The 13,894-nt window shown below is 38.1% G+C and overlaps 1 protein-coding gene across 1 annotated transcript in view; it reads right to left on the bottom strand.

The window, feature by feature from the left end:
- Positions 1-263: 263 nt before the first annotated feature.
- LOC144662717 (uncharacterized) overlaps positions 264-13,894 on the bottom strand; it is a 28,803-nt gene continuing 15,172 nt past the window's right edge. The window contains exons 14-22 of the mRNA XM_078523592.1: positions 13,771-13,819; positions 13,476-13,527; positions 12,908-13,029; positions 12,627-12,687; positions 12,001-12,074; positions 3,720-3,800; positions 2,979-3,121; positions 1,498-1,589; positions 264-959 (exon numbers count right to left, since the gene is read on the bottom strand). Coding sequence (XP_078379718.1) covers positions 952-959; positions 1,498-1,589; positions 2,979-3,121; positions 3,720-3,800; positions 12,001-12,074; positions 12,627-12,687; positions 12,908-13,029; positions 13,476-13,527; positions 13,771-13,819 — 682 coding nt within the window. The 3' untranslated portion in view covers positions 264-951. The remainder of the gene's footprint in view (positions 960-1,497; positions 1,590-2,978; positions 3,122-3,719; positions 3,801-12,000; positions 12,075-12,626; positions 12,688-12,907; positions 13,030-13,475; positions 13,528-13,770; positions 13,820-13,894) is intronic.

Here is a 13,894-nt window from a genome sequence, read left to right as displayed (position 1 = left end):
AAAAAGTTGGCTGCCCTTTCTTCAAAGCGAGTGACCCCGGGCCTCCACTCAGGGTCACTCTGCCCCGAGCCAACTTTGCAATTTCTCACATAAACAGTTCGCGGCTATTTATAAAGAAATGTATGAAGGGTGACTCGGTATGGAGGATAACCTTCCTACCAGGGACACCTTTTCTCCATATATTAAACAGACCGCCAACGTGAGCTACAGATCACTGCAGAATGGACCACTAAATATGCACAAAAAGAATTCAAACCAGCAAATATGACAGCAAAGAACTTTAATACAATAATAATCAATGTTATTTCGTTTACACGTACAGTCACAGCTTAAGTTATAAGATTGTATGACTACCAAAATAATTATAAAATCTTCCACAAATGCGCAATTTATTTTCATCAAAGCACACAAAGAAATACGGACGCTTAACTGACACGAAAAATTAATGCCTTACGAAGCTTTTTTATTACAACCTAACCTTTTTAACACTTAGCTAAATCCAAGCTATCCTGTCCTACTCCAATTACAAACAAGATTTTCGTTAAATGGATACCGGCTTTCTTAGTTCCGGCCCAACTTCAGTACTCTTTCTGACAAAATATGAAAAATTATATAAAAAAGAATTTTCTTTTAACATTAGACCTACCTGTACCTGTCTACGAAATAACAATTTGAAAAGTGTCCCTGAGGGCTGATTTTTTGTTTTGTTCTATTTCATACAAGTTTACACTGGTCAGTCAATTAAGAAACAAACTTGATTCCGTACGGCGTCTACTCGAATCATTAAAATACGTAACTGAGTCGCCCAAACAGGTGTATCACACATGCGGTCATCCGGCACGGGATAAGCAGTTATCAAGAGTTATTATTACAATAGCAAGGAAGTCTTGACAGCAGACATGAACTGTGCACACGACGAGAGATCTTGATGCATCGGTCTTGATGCAGTTACTAGAAAACTGTAAAGAGAAAGAAAAAAAGAAACAATTTTGATAAGACAACAGTTAAAAGTCCCAGCTATGATCATGTTTGGGAGAAAGATCTCGACGAGCCAAATGAACCGTAGAAGGCTACAATTTTGTCAATGGCTCCTTTAAAGTGATCCTCAAGCAATAAAAGAAAATAGCCACGTTCCCTTGTTTCCGGAAACCCCTAGGGAGCCTCACGATTGATGCTTCCAACGGGTTTCAGTCGAGGCACCCCAGGGGTTTCAGGAAACAAGGGAATATGGCCATTATTTTACTTTTTTGGGAACATGCGTAGACGGACACAAACGCATATTAAGTTTACGGGAACAGGGAACACCAAAAACAAAGAAATACTTTTAGGGAACTCAAGGAAAATTTTGTTGGAAACAAGGAAACATGCACCCCCTCCCCAAGCCCCCACCGCTGGGAGGCCCTCAATCGTCTTGATCACCTCGACGATCACAGCAGACGAACCTCTGATACTTGTGGGCTTAAAATATTTATCAAAGTTCTCAGTTTAACACTGTACCTGTTAAGGCTTCCTGAGCAAAGTACTTCACATCTACATCACCATCAGCGTTTAGCTTATCAAGGACTGGTTTGATCTGTGCTTGGATGGTACTGTGGAAACAAAAGTGACATACTCAGAATGCTTTCTTTCATAATGCTCAAATGTGGCTTGGCAAATGGTTAGGGAAACTTCTTTTTAGCCATCTGCTCGCAAGAAAAAAAATTTACTGTTCACTGGCAATCTTATATCAAAATTATAAAAGTAGCTTGAAGGGGACGTTGTCACCTTAAATTAGTCACTAGATGACCAGGCCCGTAGGGTGGATTATCTGGAGGGGGGTTCTTTTTTTGGGCGGAGTTATTTTTTAGCGCCAAAGGCGCTAACATGAGCGCCGAAGGCGCGAGCCTCTAGGGGGTCTACAGACATGCCCGCCCCCAAGGAAATTTTGCAAATTTAGGTTCTCGCAAGTGTCATTTCCTGCATTTTGACATCATTTCTGAGGTGGGTTGCATTTTCCTTCAATATTAGCTCTTCAGAAAGTAATTTTCATTCAAAAAAAAAAATCTGAAATGTTCAGAAATGAGTGTGTGCATTTAGACAGTATTCAAAACACGAATATTAAAATAACATGCTGGGTGAACGAATGGACAAGAAATTGAAAGAATGATGAATTATCTGTCATGTCATACAATTATGTATTTTAGAAACAACAACTAAACATGTTCTATGTCTTGGGAAGTAGTTTGTTCCCGGGAGTAATTTTATAACTTTCAGAAATTTTGGTTAGGATTATTTTACAATGCTCGCACATTGTCTTAGAATAAGAGCTTTGTCCAGAAATCCACAAAACAACAAATGCGCATGCTTGCTTATCAAGCCACCTAACGCTAGTTCTGATTGCCGCGGGCGCCACTACAAGGATGGAAAGCAAGACGAACATCAATTGACCAATCTAAAATATTAAAACTTCTCATTATAGTGCCAAAATGTTGCGGCTTCCTCCGATAATCCTGGCAAGGAAGTTAGTCGTCCGTGTAATCGACCGGTCACAGTCTTTTGATTGTTTTGTGTAAAAATTTTTATCTTTTCAAACCCCCAAAAATGCCGACTTCAAAAATTTTAGGGGGTTCGTTCGAACCCCTCGAACCCCCCCCCCCCACCCTACGGGTCCGCTAGATCTTTGTTATGTATTAAATTCCCTCTAGACCGAAGGAAACCTTGACATAACAATTTAACCACGTGAAAAAACACAAAAGAGATAACATTGAACGGAGAAGAAACAACGATGACTAAGGACGAGGAAGCTTAAGATGGAATGTAGTTGAGAAACTTGAAAAAGTTTACGCTAAGTTTTACGAGATATACTATCCATGTCATGGCTTCTTTAAGACTTCTTTATTGCAAGCACGCCAGCTGTGCAGCAAAGCTGTACTGGAATGAGGAACAACAACCCAAACCTCTAAAATTTACCAGCAAAACAAACCTTAGAGACTACTTACTTTGCATCCAGGGCAGGTGCGATTTTTTGTAGGGTTTTGGCGACATTAAAGCGAACATTAGCCACTTGATCGTCTGCTAAACCGATTACAACTGGAAGCATGAGTTTGACTACGTTTTCTGGTCCCATGACCTCTGATAAAACCTGCAAAACAAAACACATGTAAAGCACATCTTATGACTTCAACTGCAATCTTTACTCCCAAGGACCTACCACACCACACTGACTGTAAAAAAAACCCTAACTGAAACTCTCAGTTATATCGACCAACCTATTATGCCATGTTACCGAGGCAATTTTCTTTGCAAATTGCAATGCAACAAACGCTGCACTGCCAGTTGCAACAACAAAATTCATGCGTAAGACCACATTTTTGCAACTTGCAATGCAACAAAATGTTGCATTGCAAGTTGCAAGAAAAGTAGAACTATTCTTGACTTTTTGCAACGCTGTGAGACAGGTTGCTGCATGTGACATGTCAATTGCAACATGCACTGCAATTTCATTTCAAATAAGCCAATCAGAGCTCATCCTTTGCTCGTGGGAGATTTCAAGGCGATAATTTCTAGCGGGTGTGTTACAAGTTGCAAACATTCACATTCTTGCGTGCAGTCATTATCCAATCAAATGCAATGGGCAACTTTCATTTGACTTCTGTTGGATTAAATCTGCACCAAAGAATGTGAACACACCTTTGGGCTCCTTGCTGTAAAAGGTGACAAAAAAATAACTGACAACTTACGTTTACTGAGTATAGAGTGGTCAGTCGGTGAAGATAGTTAGGATTTGCAGCCATGGCTAACACCTTGGGGATTACTTGGTTCTAGGAGGAAAGAGAAAAATAATACTTCAACACAAAGAGCCTGCCAGATTATGCTCTGTTATTACCTGAACTTGAGCAGTGACACGGTATCGTTATGGACTAAGGAATAATAGAAATAGTGGTACTGAATACATGTGTAATAACTTAGTCAATATATAAGCACAAGGTAATAGGTGGTTGTTCTTTTCAGCCTGCAGTGTCATGAAATGAGCTGTTACCAGTAGTCATTGACAGGGTTCGTACACTTTTTCAGGCCAAAAATTCAAGGAATTTTCAAGGCCTTTCCAGGACCCTTCTTGGAAATTTTCTAGGACTTTTTTGATGGATTTTACCCCAAATCTCAAATTATTTTCAGTCTGTTATGCTGTTGATGTGCTTGCTGAAGAACTAAAAAATCGCTTATTTTAGCGGTCTTCTCATTGCCTTGAAGCCTTTTGACATACAATAAAAAAAGCAAGGACTTTCAAGGACCGAAAACGAATTTCAAGAACTTTCAAGGCTTGGAAATCGAACTTGTGAAATTTAAGGGTTTTCAAGGGTTTTCAAGACGCATACAAACCCTGCGTTAATGAAACAGGTGATTCCCTTCTAAAGCGACACCGCGGTAGAACGCACTGCGCATGGGTGGAAAATTAACATCCGGTCAGTTTTGTATTTCCGGTTGACTATGTAATCCAGTCGCGTAAATACAAAATTCCTGTCGCGCGAAGTTTAAACACAAAACTTAAGAAATAGCAAAGAAACTTAAGGAAAAGAATGGTCTCTTTCAAAAGTTTATTTATTTTTGTTGCTTCATACTTTTGCACCATGGGGTTTCCTGCTTGCACCAACATTGAAAATGATGCTTGAAGTTTGCAGGTCGCTAGCGCTCGACAGTCGACAGCGGCAATTCGTTTTCACGGTTTCTATTACTTTTCCCGCTTTAAATTGCTCGCAAATTAAAGTGCGACAAATGAGAAAGAAAACCTACGTAAAACCAAAATAAAGAACCACTGAACTTTCAGGTTTAGGTGAGTTAGATAAATCTTGCCTTCACTGAGAAAAAAGTCACAAAACAAGAAAGAAAACAACATTTGCTCAGTGTTTGCTTGGTTCAACATGTATGAATTGAGTCTTCGATCGATACTCCCGTACAGTACCTGGAGTTTTTGCTGGATTGAAAGCTGTTAGCCGAGAAGCTAAACAAGTTAATAATGTGTTTTAATTCAAGACAAAGGCAATTTGATTTCTTAATCCTCCTCACAAGGTCGAATATTCGTCTACTTGGCGGATGTTTTTCTACATTTCCAGTCCGTGTGGCTGCCTCACGCGCGAACACGAAACTTGCAGATTCGCACATGGCGTTCAATTTACCAATTCAAACTTTCAGACTATCGTACCGGTTCTCTCTCTTCAATCTGAAAGGAAAAGCAGAATCATAGACTTGTTTTACAACTTGCTTTAAACCAAAAAGTGAAAACCGAATAATTAAAAATCGGAACTCACTGCCGGGTGTATAAATCAAACTGAGTTTTTATACCTCTGAACAAAAAACAAACACGAAGCGACTGCGTGCTCTCATTTCCAAAAAGATATTAAGGCCCGAAGTTTTAGGTTAAATAAATGTAGAACTGAAAATAATCAAAGCTATGAATTTAGTCAAGGTTAATCGATGAGGTGAAACTGGCAAGTAAAACTCCGCCTTCCCGCCTTGTGTGAAAGATAAGCTTAAATTTAAGCTTATTAAAGCTCATCTACTGCTCAAATTCAGAATCAAAACCTTAGTGAATCCGCGACTTACCTTTTCTAAATCTATCGAGTATTGTTTCGGTCATATTTAGCTTGTAATCCACGACGACAGCAGATTAAAACACCGCAATTCACGAAGCAAAACAACTAAACGTAGGCAATGATTGACCTTGAATGGAAAGCGTGACGAGTGTCGACGAGTGAAGCCCGTTGAGTGACTGCAAAGGCGACCGGAAGTGCTAACTTAGAATGCCTGCCTTAGAATGTTTCAATTATTTTGAAAATCGGACATTTCATCACATATATATTCCTCTTTTTGACTGCCGAGTTTAAAAAAAATCTATCGAGCGCTTTTTATTTTGCGATCATTTTAGTAAGCGAAGGCCCGTTTTCGATAAAAGAGCGCAATAAAACTTCATACCAGTTGATATTCAAGCCGATGTTTCAAGAAATCAAATGAAACGATTTCTCTGAGATTTTCTCCCAAGGTAATTGGATAGTACAAGATTCACTTAAGGCCAAAATGTTACTTGATCGGGCCTTGTGAACGTTTTCTCAATAATGTTTTAAGACTGCTTTGTTTTTGTTGTATTTTAGCACCTGAAAACTTCATCCAAAATTTTCTCGAAAACGCTCTCATAAAAATTCTTCAAATTTTGCAGACCTTGAGAAAACTATGTCAAATCCAAGATCTAGAAGCCTTTTTTCAAAATTATCCCTCTATGAGAAGAAAATCGGTCTCGTGTAAAATGGGTGGTGACGTCATTATGTTGCTATGGTTACTCCGATTTCGACGAAACTTATCTCAATCGAAACTTTCATCTTCTTTTAGTACAGCTGTGCTGATCGACTTTCAGTTGGATTGGTTACGGTGACATACAAGTTGCTCAAAGTTGAAAGGTATCGTCACTCAAAAATCCGACCGAGCCACCTTAAGTGTCGTTTATGCAACAGAAATTGCGGGTGTTGCATAAAACTTTTTTTTACGTGAAAAATAGCACGTAAGTTTACGGGACCTACATAGGTCCCGTATCTTCAATGAAGTTGACGAGAACTTTTTCTGAGAGGTGAAAAGGAAGGTTTTTGTCTTTATTTAGTACTTAAAACGCGCTTTGTTATCCACTGCTTACGTTTTAAACAAGTCATCGGCAAAATGAAAAAAAAAATAGATTTCCGACAGATGACGAAGTTGTCTCATAAAACGCCCGTAACACTTACGGGTATACGTAGGTGTACTCGTAACTTAAGTGAGTTGCACTAAATCACTTAAGTGGTTCACTTACGAGGTACACGTAAGTGACTTCACTTACGATTTTCGCTGCCTCGTCCCCAGGCGCCGATTGGCCGGACGTTGAGGCGGTAAGGCGGGAAAACAGGGAGCGCGGGGATTGATGGTTAGGGAGCGAGCCGCGGAGCGCCTGGCAGATCTTGCATTCAATATGGCGGACCAAAATGTCATCAACCCTGAAATGTGTATTAAAAACAGCTAAAGAGCCGTCTATTTAGCATTTTTACAGCACAGAGCGCCTTGGACACATCTTTTATGAAAAATATTCTTATTAAGACGACGGACTTCACCACCATTTTCGCACGATTCATGTTCCAGCTCAGCTTGAGAAGAGCCAGGAGGAGCATACGAGGCACTCTGTGAAGACTCAAGTTAAAAAAGCTTTAAATCCTTTACGGCAAAGAGACGTTGAAATGTCTAATGACATTTTCCGAACTCCAAGAGAGACAGGTACTCATTTCCGTTTATCGAAGTTGTCTTGTAAATCCGAGTGTAAATGACAAGAAAATTAGTTATCCTTTCCATTATTGTTTTGTGTAGAATTTTTCTCGTAGAGCCCGAGAGTTAGTTGCCTTTTAGTTATTCCATGGACGCTCATTTAAGCCAGACGCGACAAAGATAATGCAACAACAGTATGAATCCATCGATACAAATAACAATTCATCTGTCTTTGGGATGTCATTTCTACTATCTCTGGTTTACTTCAATAAAATGTTAATTATCTGCTTATCAGTAATCAAGCACAACCTTTGATAGTTGTTTTATTAATTGAAAATAAAAATTACATTAAAAATGTTTGATATCATAACTGTAATTTCTTTCAATGCAATTTTTTTATTGATTGCCAGTAGGTGACTTTTTTCCCATTAAACCACAATTTATTAAGGATAAATACACATTTTTTTTGTTAAGCATTGTGGCAGTGAGTCTGCCATTTATGCTGTGAATGCAACTGAGGCAACTAAATTGTTTGGAATGTACCCTATGCCATGCCATGCAGGCTTTTAATTTGGGGGCAGGTGCAGAGAGCATTTCTGATGAATGTGACACTGTTTTCATGAAGTTTTTAGAATGGTTCATGTGCGGTATATGATTTAAGATCATCTTGAAATCTTGCTTTGTAAAAATGGAAAGATAATTTTTCTCATAAATATTTATGTATTAATATGCAAGGCTAGCATCTTTGGACATCCAAGGCCCACCATCATTCTATTCTAAATAACTCTAGTAACAAACCCCTCTTAATTTTTTATCACTCTCCTGTAATTCTTTACAAATTTAAAATAGTACATGTACTTGTAAAATTCTTTACTTTTTTAGCCACTGAAAAGAAATGTTTACTTTGTGCTTGCAAATTTGGTGTCTAAAGGCCTTTGTTATGCTCCCACTGACTTGATATTAACTAATTACAAAAGTAGCTGGGGTGAACTGTACATGGAGGGTTGAAGAGGGTAGTAAATCACTTTAGAAAATCAATCAAGTTAATTTTCAGGAGAAGGCTAACTATTATGTCTAGATCATAATCAGATGAAGGGCACCACCAAGGAAATCGTCGTACAAACAGTAATCCTCAGATTATCTCATGCACAACTTATTTAAATTCACAGTAGGTTAAGGCCATGCAGGTAAAACCCTCCTGGCTAGATAACTTTTGCAAATTGAAGGGAAATGTCTGAATGGTTTTGCAAAATCAGTACTACTAAAAATATTTTTAAAAATGTAAAAAGGTATCTTTTTCTCTTACAACAGCTGTTGTCATGGGTATAAAGCAGCAGGGTAGGCAAAGCATACATTCAACATTTAAAATGTTTTAATTGTTTTCCAAGACTGCTAGAGGCAGTGGGCTATTAGCAGACTGGGGAAAAAGTGGCAACTCCAGGTTTGCCGGTTTATTTATTTTAATCAAATTGAATATGGTTAGCCAGGAGTTGCCATGTTCACATGAAATGCATTTAAGAGTCAGTAACAAACCCTTTGATGTAAAATTGCCTGGCATCTCAATTTATTTTCCTACACTATCTCAGCCATAAACTCTTGGGCCGGCAAAAATGATTTAAGTTTTGCTGTCTGTCATAGTCCAGTGTTTTGTTACCCTTAAGAATAAAGTTTTGCCTTACATTCTCTAAAAACACCTACTAAAAAACACTCCCTGTGACACTACAACTAGAAAAAACTATATATTTTTTTGTTACAAGTTTGTCAAAGTCTTATCCTGCTTAAATCCTCCAAAAGAGTGACCAAAACCTTATTTCTCCTTACAGTATCAATGCATTATCAAGCAGTACAGTGACGAGAAACACACAAATTAATCAGCGGATAGTAATTTCGATATTAACACTTGAATCAGTAAAAAGAAATTTTGAGTAGGACCTGCCTCCTCTGGTCACTGACACATTAAGTGCTGAAATAAACAGAACTACGCAAAGTTGAAATTTCAATAATTGTACTTTCTGTCAAGAAAGGTAAATTATGAGGTTAACCTAGCTAGAATAAAATATCAGCACACATTATAATTGTTTATGTGTCATGTTCTCATAAGATCTCCTACGTTGGACAACATTAATCTGATAAAACACTTGTTAGCACTTGAACGGCTCTCTCTGGAGCTGCTTATAGACTTTATAGCTGAAGTTTAACGGCCAAGAGGTACAAATAAAAGTATACCGAAATGTAAGGAAGCTAAGCACTGGTCAGAAACGAAACAAACCAGCTCTGGCATCGATTGAAGCGAAACTTACCCTCAGTTCGAAGCTTATAAAGAAATTTAATTTTCTAACGACGGCAGAGATTCTTTACCCTCCGCCATTGACGATCTTCTCGCAATCAAAGTGGGATTTTCTCTGTTCAATCTTCTGCTCAGATTTCATACCATTTCTCCGGATAAATCGCTGATTTTGAGCTAGATTTCCCGCCAACATTAGATAAAGCAAGGGGACCCCCGCTTTGCTGAAACCAGCCTCAGTGAACGCTGAAAAGAATCGGCTCGATAGAGCAACGAAAACGATCCGAAAGGCCGTCAAAATCCCCATGTTGACAGTACTAACTTCCACGTAGCTCCCAGTGTTGATTTCTTGACCGTTAAACTTGTTAAAAGCGCTAAAACGCCTTTTGACGAGAAACCGAACATTTTTGCCAAGAAACTGAACAGGATCTGCCAGGCGTCCGCTTCCCTGTCCGCATCAGGCCCAGAACGCCAAGCGAACCGTGCACGTCAGTCCCACAACACCAAGCGAACCGTGCACGACCAAGGACGAGGACGCCTGGGGACGAGGCAGCGATTTTCGTAAGTGTGCACTTACATGTCGTTTATGCAACAGAAATTGCGGGTGTTGCATAAAACTTTTTTTTACGGGAAAAAAAGCATGTAAGTTTACGGGACCTATATAGGTCCCGTATCTTCAATGAAGTTAACAAGTACTTTTTCTGAGAGGTGAAAGGGAAGGTTTTTTTCTTTATTTAGTACTTAAGGAGGCTCGATGTCGTTTTTTTAGCCGAAGGGTGGTTGTTTTGAAAATTAAAATTATCTAGGAAGCCAATGTTCGATTTTTGCCAAAATATACCATAATGATCACATATGACCAAATTTTAATTTTTTACCCGTCACTTAGTCACAAAGGTTACCATAGCAACTATTGACGTTTTCTTTTGTTCTCAAACAAGCTTGATTTTCTCGAAATCTAGATTGACTCTTGGTGTTTATTTTTTGATATGTTAAAGTTCAGTAGATTGACTAACAGTTGACGAAATTTTAGAAAAATCTGTAAGAGCGTTTTCAAGTAAATCAAGAATGAAATTTACAGAAAAACACCGTTTTAATATAAAATAGGCGCTTTAAAATTGTTTCGTATTATTTGAGCACAGTTACTCTCACTGAAATATAAATACTTACACCATCAAATACCATTAACTAAAAGCGAAAGACTTTTTGCTTTAATTTGTTAAAATATATCGACTGCCGATTGTAGGAAATTATAAGAAAATACCAAAAACTTCATTCTTGATTTACTCTAAACCACTCTTACAGATTTTCCTAAAATTTTGTGTACGGGTAGTCAATCTACTATACTTGAACATATCAAAAAATGAATACCAAGAGTCAATCTAGATTTCGAGAAAATCAAGCTTGTTTGAGAACAAAAGAAAACGTCAATGGTTGCTATGGTAACCTTTGTGACAAAGTGGATAGTAAAAAATTGAAATTTGGTCATATTTGATCAGTATGGTGTATTTTGGCAAAAATCGAACATTTGCTTCCTAGATAATTTTAATTTTCAAAACAACCACCCTTAGGCTAAAAAAAACTACATCGAGCCTCCTTAAAACGCGCTTTGTAATCCACTACTTACGTTTTGAACTCGTTATCGAAAAATATAAACAACAACATAGATTTTCGAGAGATTTCGAAGTAAAATCACAATTGCGTATCATTTCCCCTTTTTTTTCTCAGTAAATGCGAAATGATGCAGTCGAGCCTTTTATAGTACAAATCTCAAATCAGCAAAAGATGTCATTGGGTGAAAGCAGCAGGAGTATACTCCAGCCGAACATGCTGATATGATTGCAAATGACCGAGACGAAAAAAAAGGCAAAGAAGAGCAAAGAAAAACCAATAAGAAAGAAGAACAAGAAAGACCACGCGACATTGAGAAGATGTCTGAAGAACATTTAATTGAAGAACATGCTGCTAAAATGAGAATACTCAAAAAGAAGGAGCAGCTACTTGATCTAAAACTGCAGTTATTGACCAAAAATCTTAACCTTGACGATTGAGATTACGTTCAATACTAAGTAGAAATTATTAGAAAAAGGAAATTAATTGATCATGTTGATTTTTTTTTTACAATGAAATGATTAGGCAAAACATTCTTCTGTTAATATTTAGTATCTTCCTGAATCTTTCTTTACCTTATTTATTTAAAGTAAGCTATACTAGAAACTTTCTTCACCGTTATCGATTGTAACAGAGTCACAGTCAGAGTCATTAATAAAGACACTGTAATACAAAGTCAAGTGAACCCGTAGGGCAGGCACTTACGAGTGCGCTAAGTATGTTCCATGCAACACCCTTAAGTGTACCCGTAGCAGATTCGTAAGTGCCCTACTTAAGTGAGCACTTAAGTGGACGTTTTATGCAACCGGGCCCTGTACCTTACTAATTCTACTTCACATTCTCCATTCCCTTACCTGAGCCCATTCAGCTCCAAACTTTTCCACTAACTTTTTAAGGTTCTTTGCAGCTGCTTCACGGATAGCATATACTAAACACACAAGACAGGAACAAAACATCAACAAAGCTGAAGTCTGAACGAAGGATAAGTGGCCCACACACCAGACACCTACATGTAGCTTTAGTTTGCACGTGCTTCCTCTACATGTTCTACACTGTACTTTAGGTAAGTGAGACACTAACCCATCATAGGTTACTGCTCCCCCCCCCCCCCATCCAATGCAATTCAGTAATATGTTGGTACACTATTATGTACATGGGTTTAATGGGTTTAGAGCCACTGTGAAATTATCTTACTCAAGAACATAACATTTTGAACCTCTGGAAGTGAAAAATAATAAGGCATCTTTGAAGGCCATTGCAGCTGCCAAACAATCCAAAAAAGAGAACAACATATACATTCAACTGAGATACATGGTGAGGATGGTTGGCTTTAAGGCCCTGCCTGGATTCACTTGATGGATGTTCAAGATGGAAGCATAGCAGACAATCAAGGGGGATTATTTAAAATACAAATAAACTGTTCTCAACAAATGGTGTGATCAAGGACCAAAAGTTCACACATTAGGGTACACCAACTTACCATGATCTACAAGCCAAGTCATGCACAGACTGTTAAGCTTCTCGTCAAAGAACTCTACACCCTGCAGCACATAGAGACAATGTCACTTGGAATACTACAAACAACTACTACATACAGCTTGTATGTATGCAAACTTCAAATTATTCAGACTTTAATCCATTCAAAAATGGTGTTTGTTTGCTGTATTCGAGATAAATTTTAGTAGACTACAGCTACATGCAGTGAGAACTGCTGACATAACAAATAAAAATGTGTGGGCTGTACATAACTTAAAACCTTACCAACTGACTGGCTAATAAGGGCATATACTCTATGATTGCCAGTCGTACACGCCACTTGGTGTCTCCAGCAAGCTCAAAGATGGCAGGAAGTAGAGACTGAGACAACTGATTTACACCGATAACTAAAGGGAATAAAACAATGTCATTATTTGACCACATATGTGTATAACTTAACTGAGAATGATTGTTTTCTCTCAAAAGGCATTAGTAGAAAAAACAGACCCAGCACACAAAATTAACTTAAAAATTTGTTTTCTTTGCAATCCTGGACATAACTGTTGGAACACTTGTTGGAACAATTTCCACTTATTTGGGTATCACAGCTCATGCACAGTGATTGTATCGAGTCTGTTGTCACTGTTGCGAGACTTTCAGTTTATTAAAGTTTGACATAAATATGCTACTCTGCAGCAGGTGACATGGTATTATTAATTTTGGTCTACACATCATGCACTCTCCACTCCTGCAGAATGTTTTCTTTATTACATGTACATATGTACAGCATGTGTGTTTCTTCTAAGATACAACTGTCACCCAACACACTATGCTGGTTTGACTGTGCTCTCACCTTGATTGACACAGTCCAGGTTAGATATAATATTGAGTCGTACTTCAGGAATCTAAAGAGGGGGAGATTTGCCACAATTAGAGACAACTTATCATGTATTGTGTCTTACTGGTAGTCTTCAAACCCCCCATGACTAGATCCTGGATCAGCCCCAGTTCATGTTTGTATGACTATGATAGACACTCAAGTCTCTGTCCATACAAGTCACTATAGTGAGTATACAGTTAGTTCTGTAGGGTGGTTTACAAAGTTAACTGAGCTATTGGTATGTACTGCATGTGTCAGAATACTTTACCTCATCTTTTAACATTGTGAGGAACAGGGGAAGAAGGTGTTCAATAGTGCTACAAAAAAGAACAAGGAGAAAGGAATAATAAGCTACCTTAAATGTTATGTTTAGCATATGTTAGTTACCAACA

Source organism: Oculina patagonica, chromosome 8, assembly GCF_052425735.1.
Source record: "Oculina patagonica isolate OP01 chromosome 8, crgOcupat, whole genome shotgun sequence".
NCBI classification, from domain to species: Eukaryota; Metazoa; Cnidaria; class Anthozoa; order Scleractinia; family Oculinidae; genus Oculina; species Oculina patagonica.
Note: the sequence above shows the minus strand (reverse complement) of the source record. Positions and strands in the feature narration are given on the sequence as shown.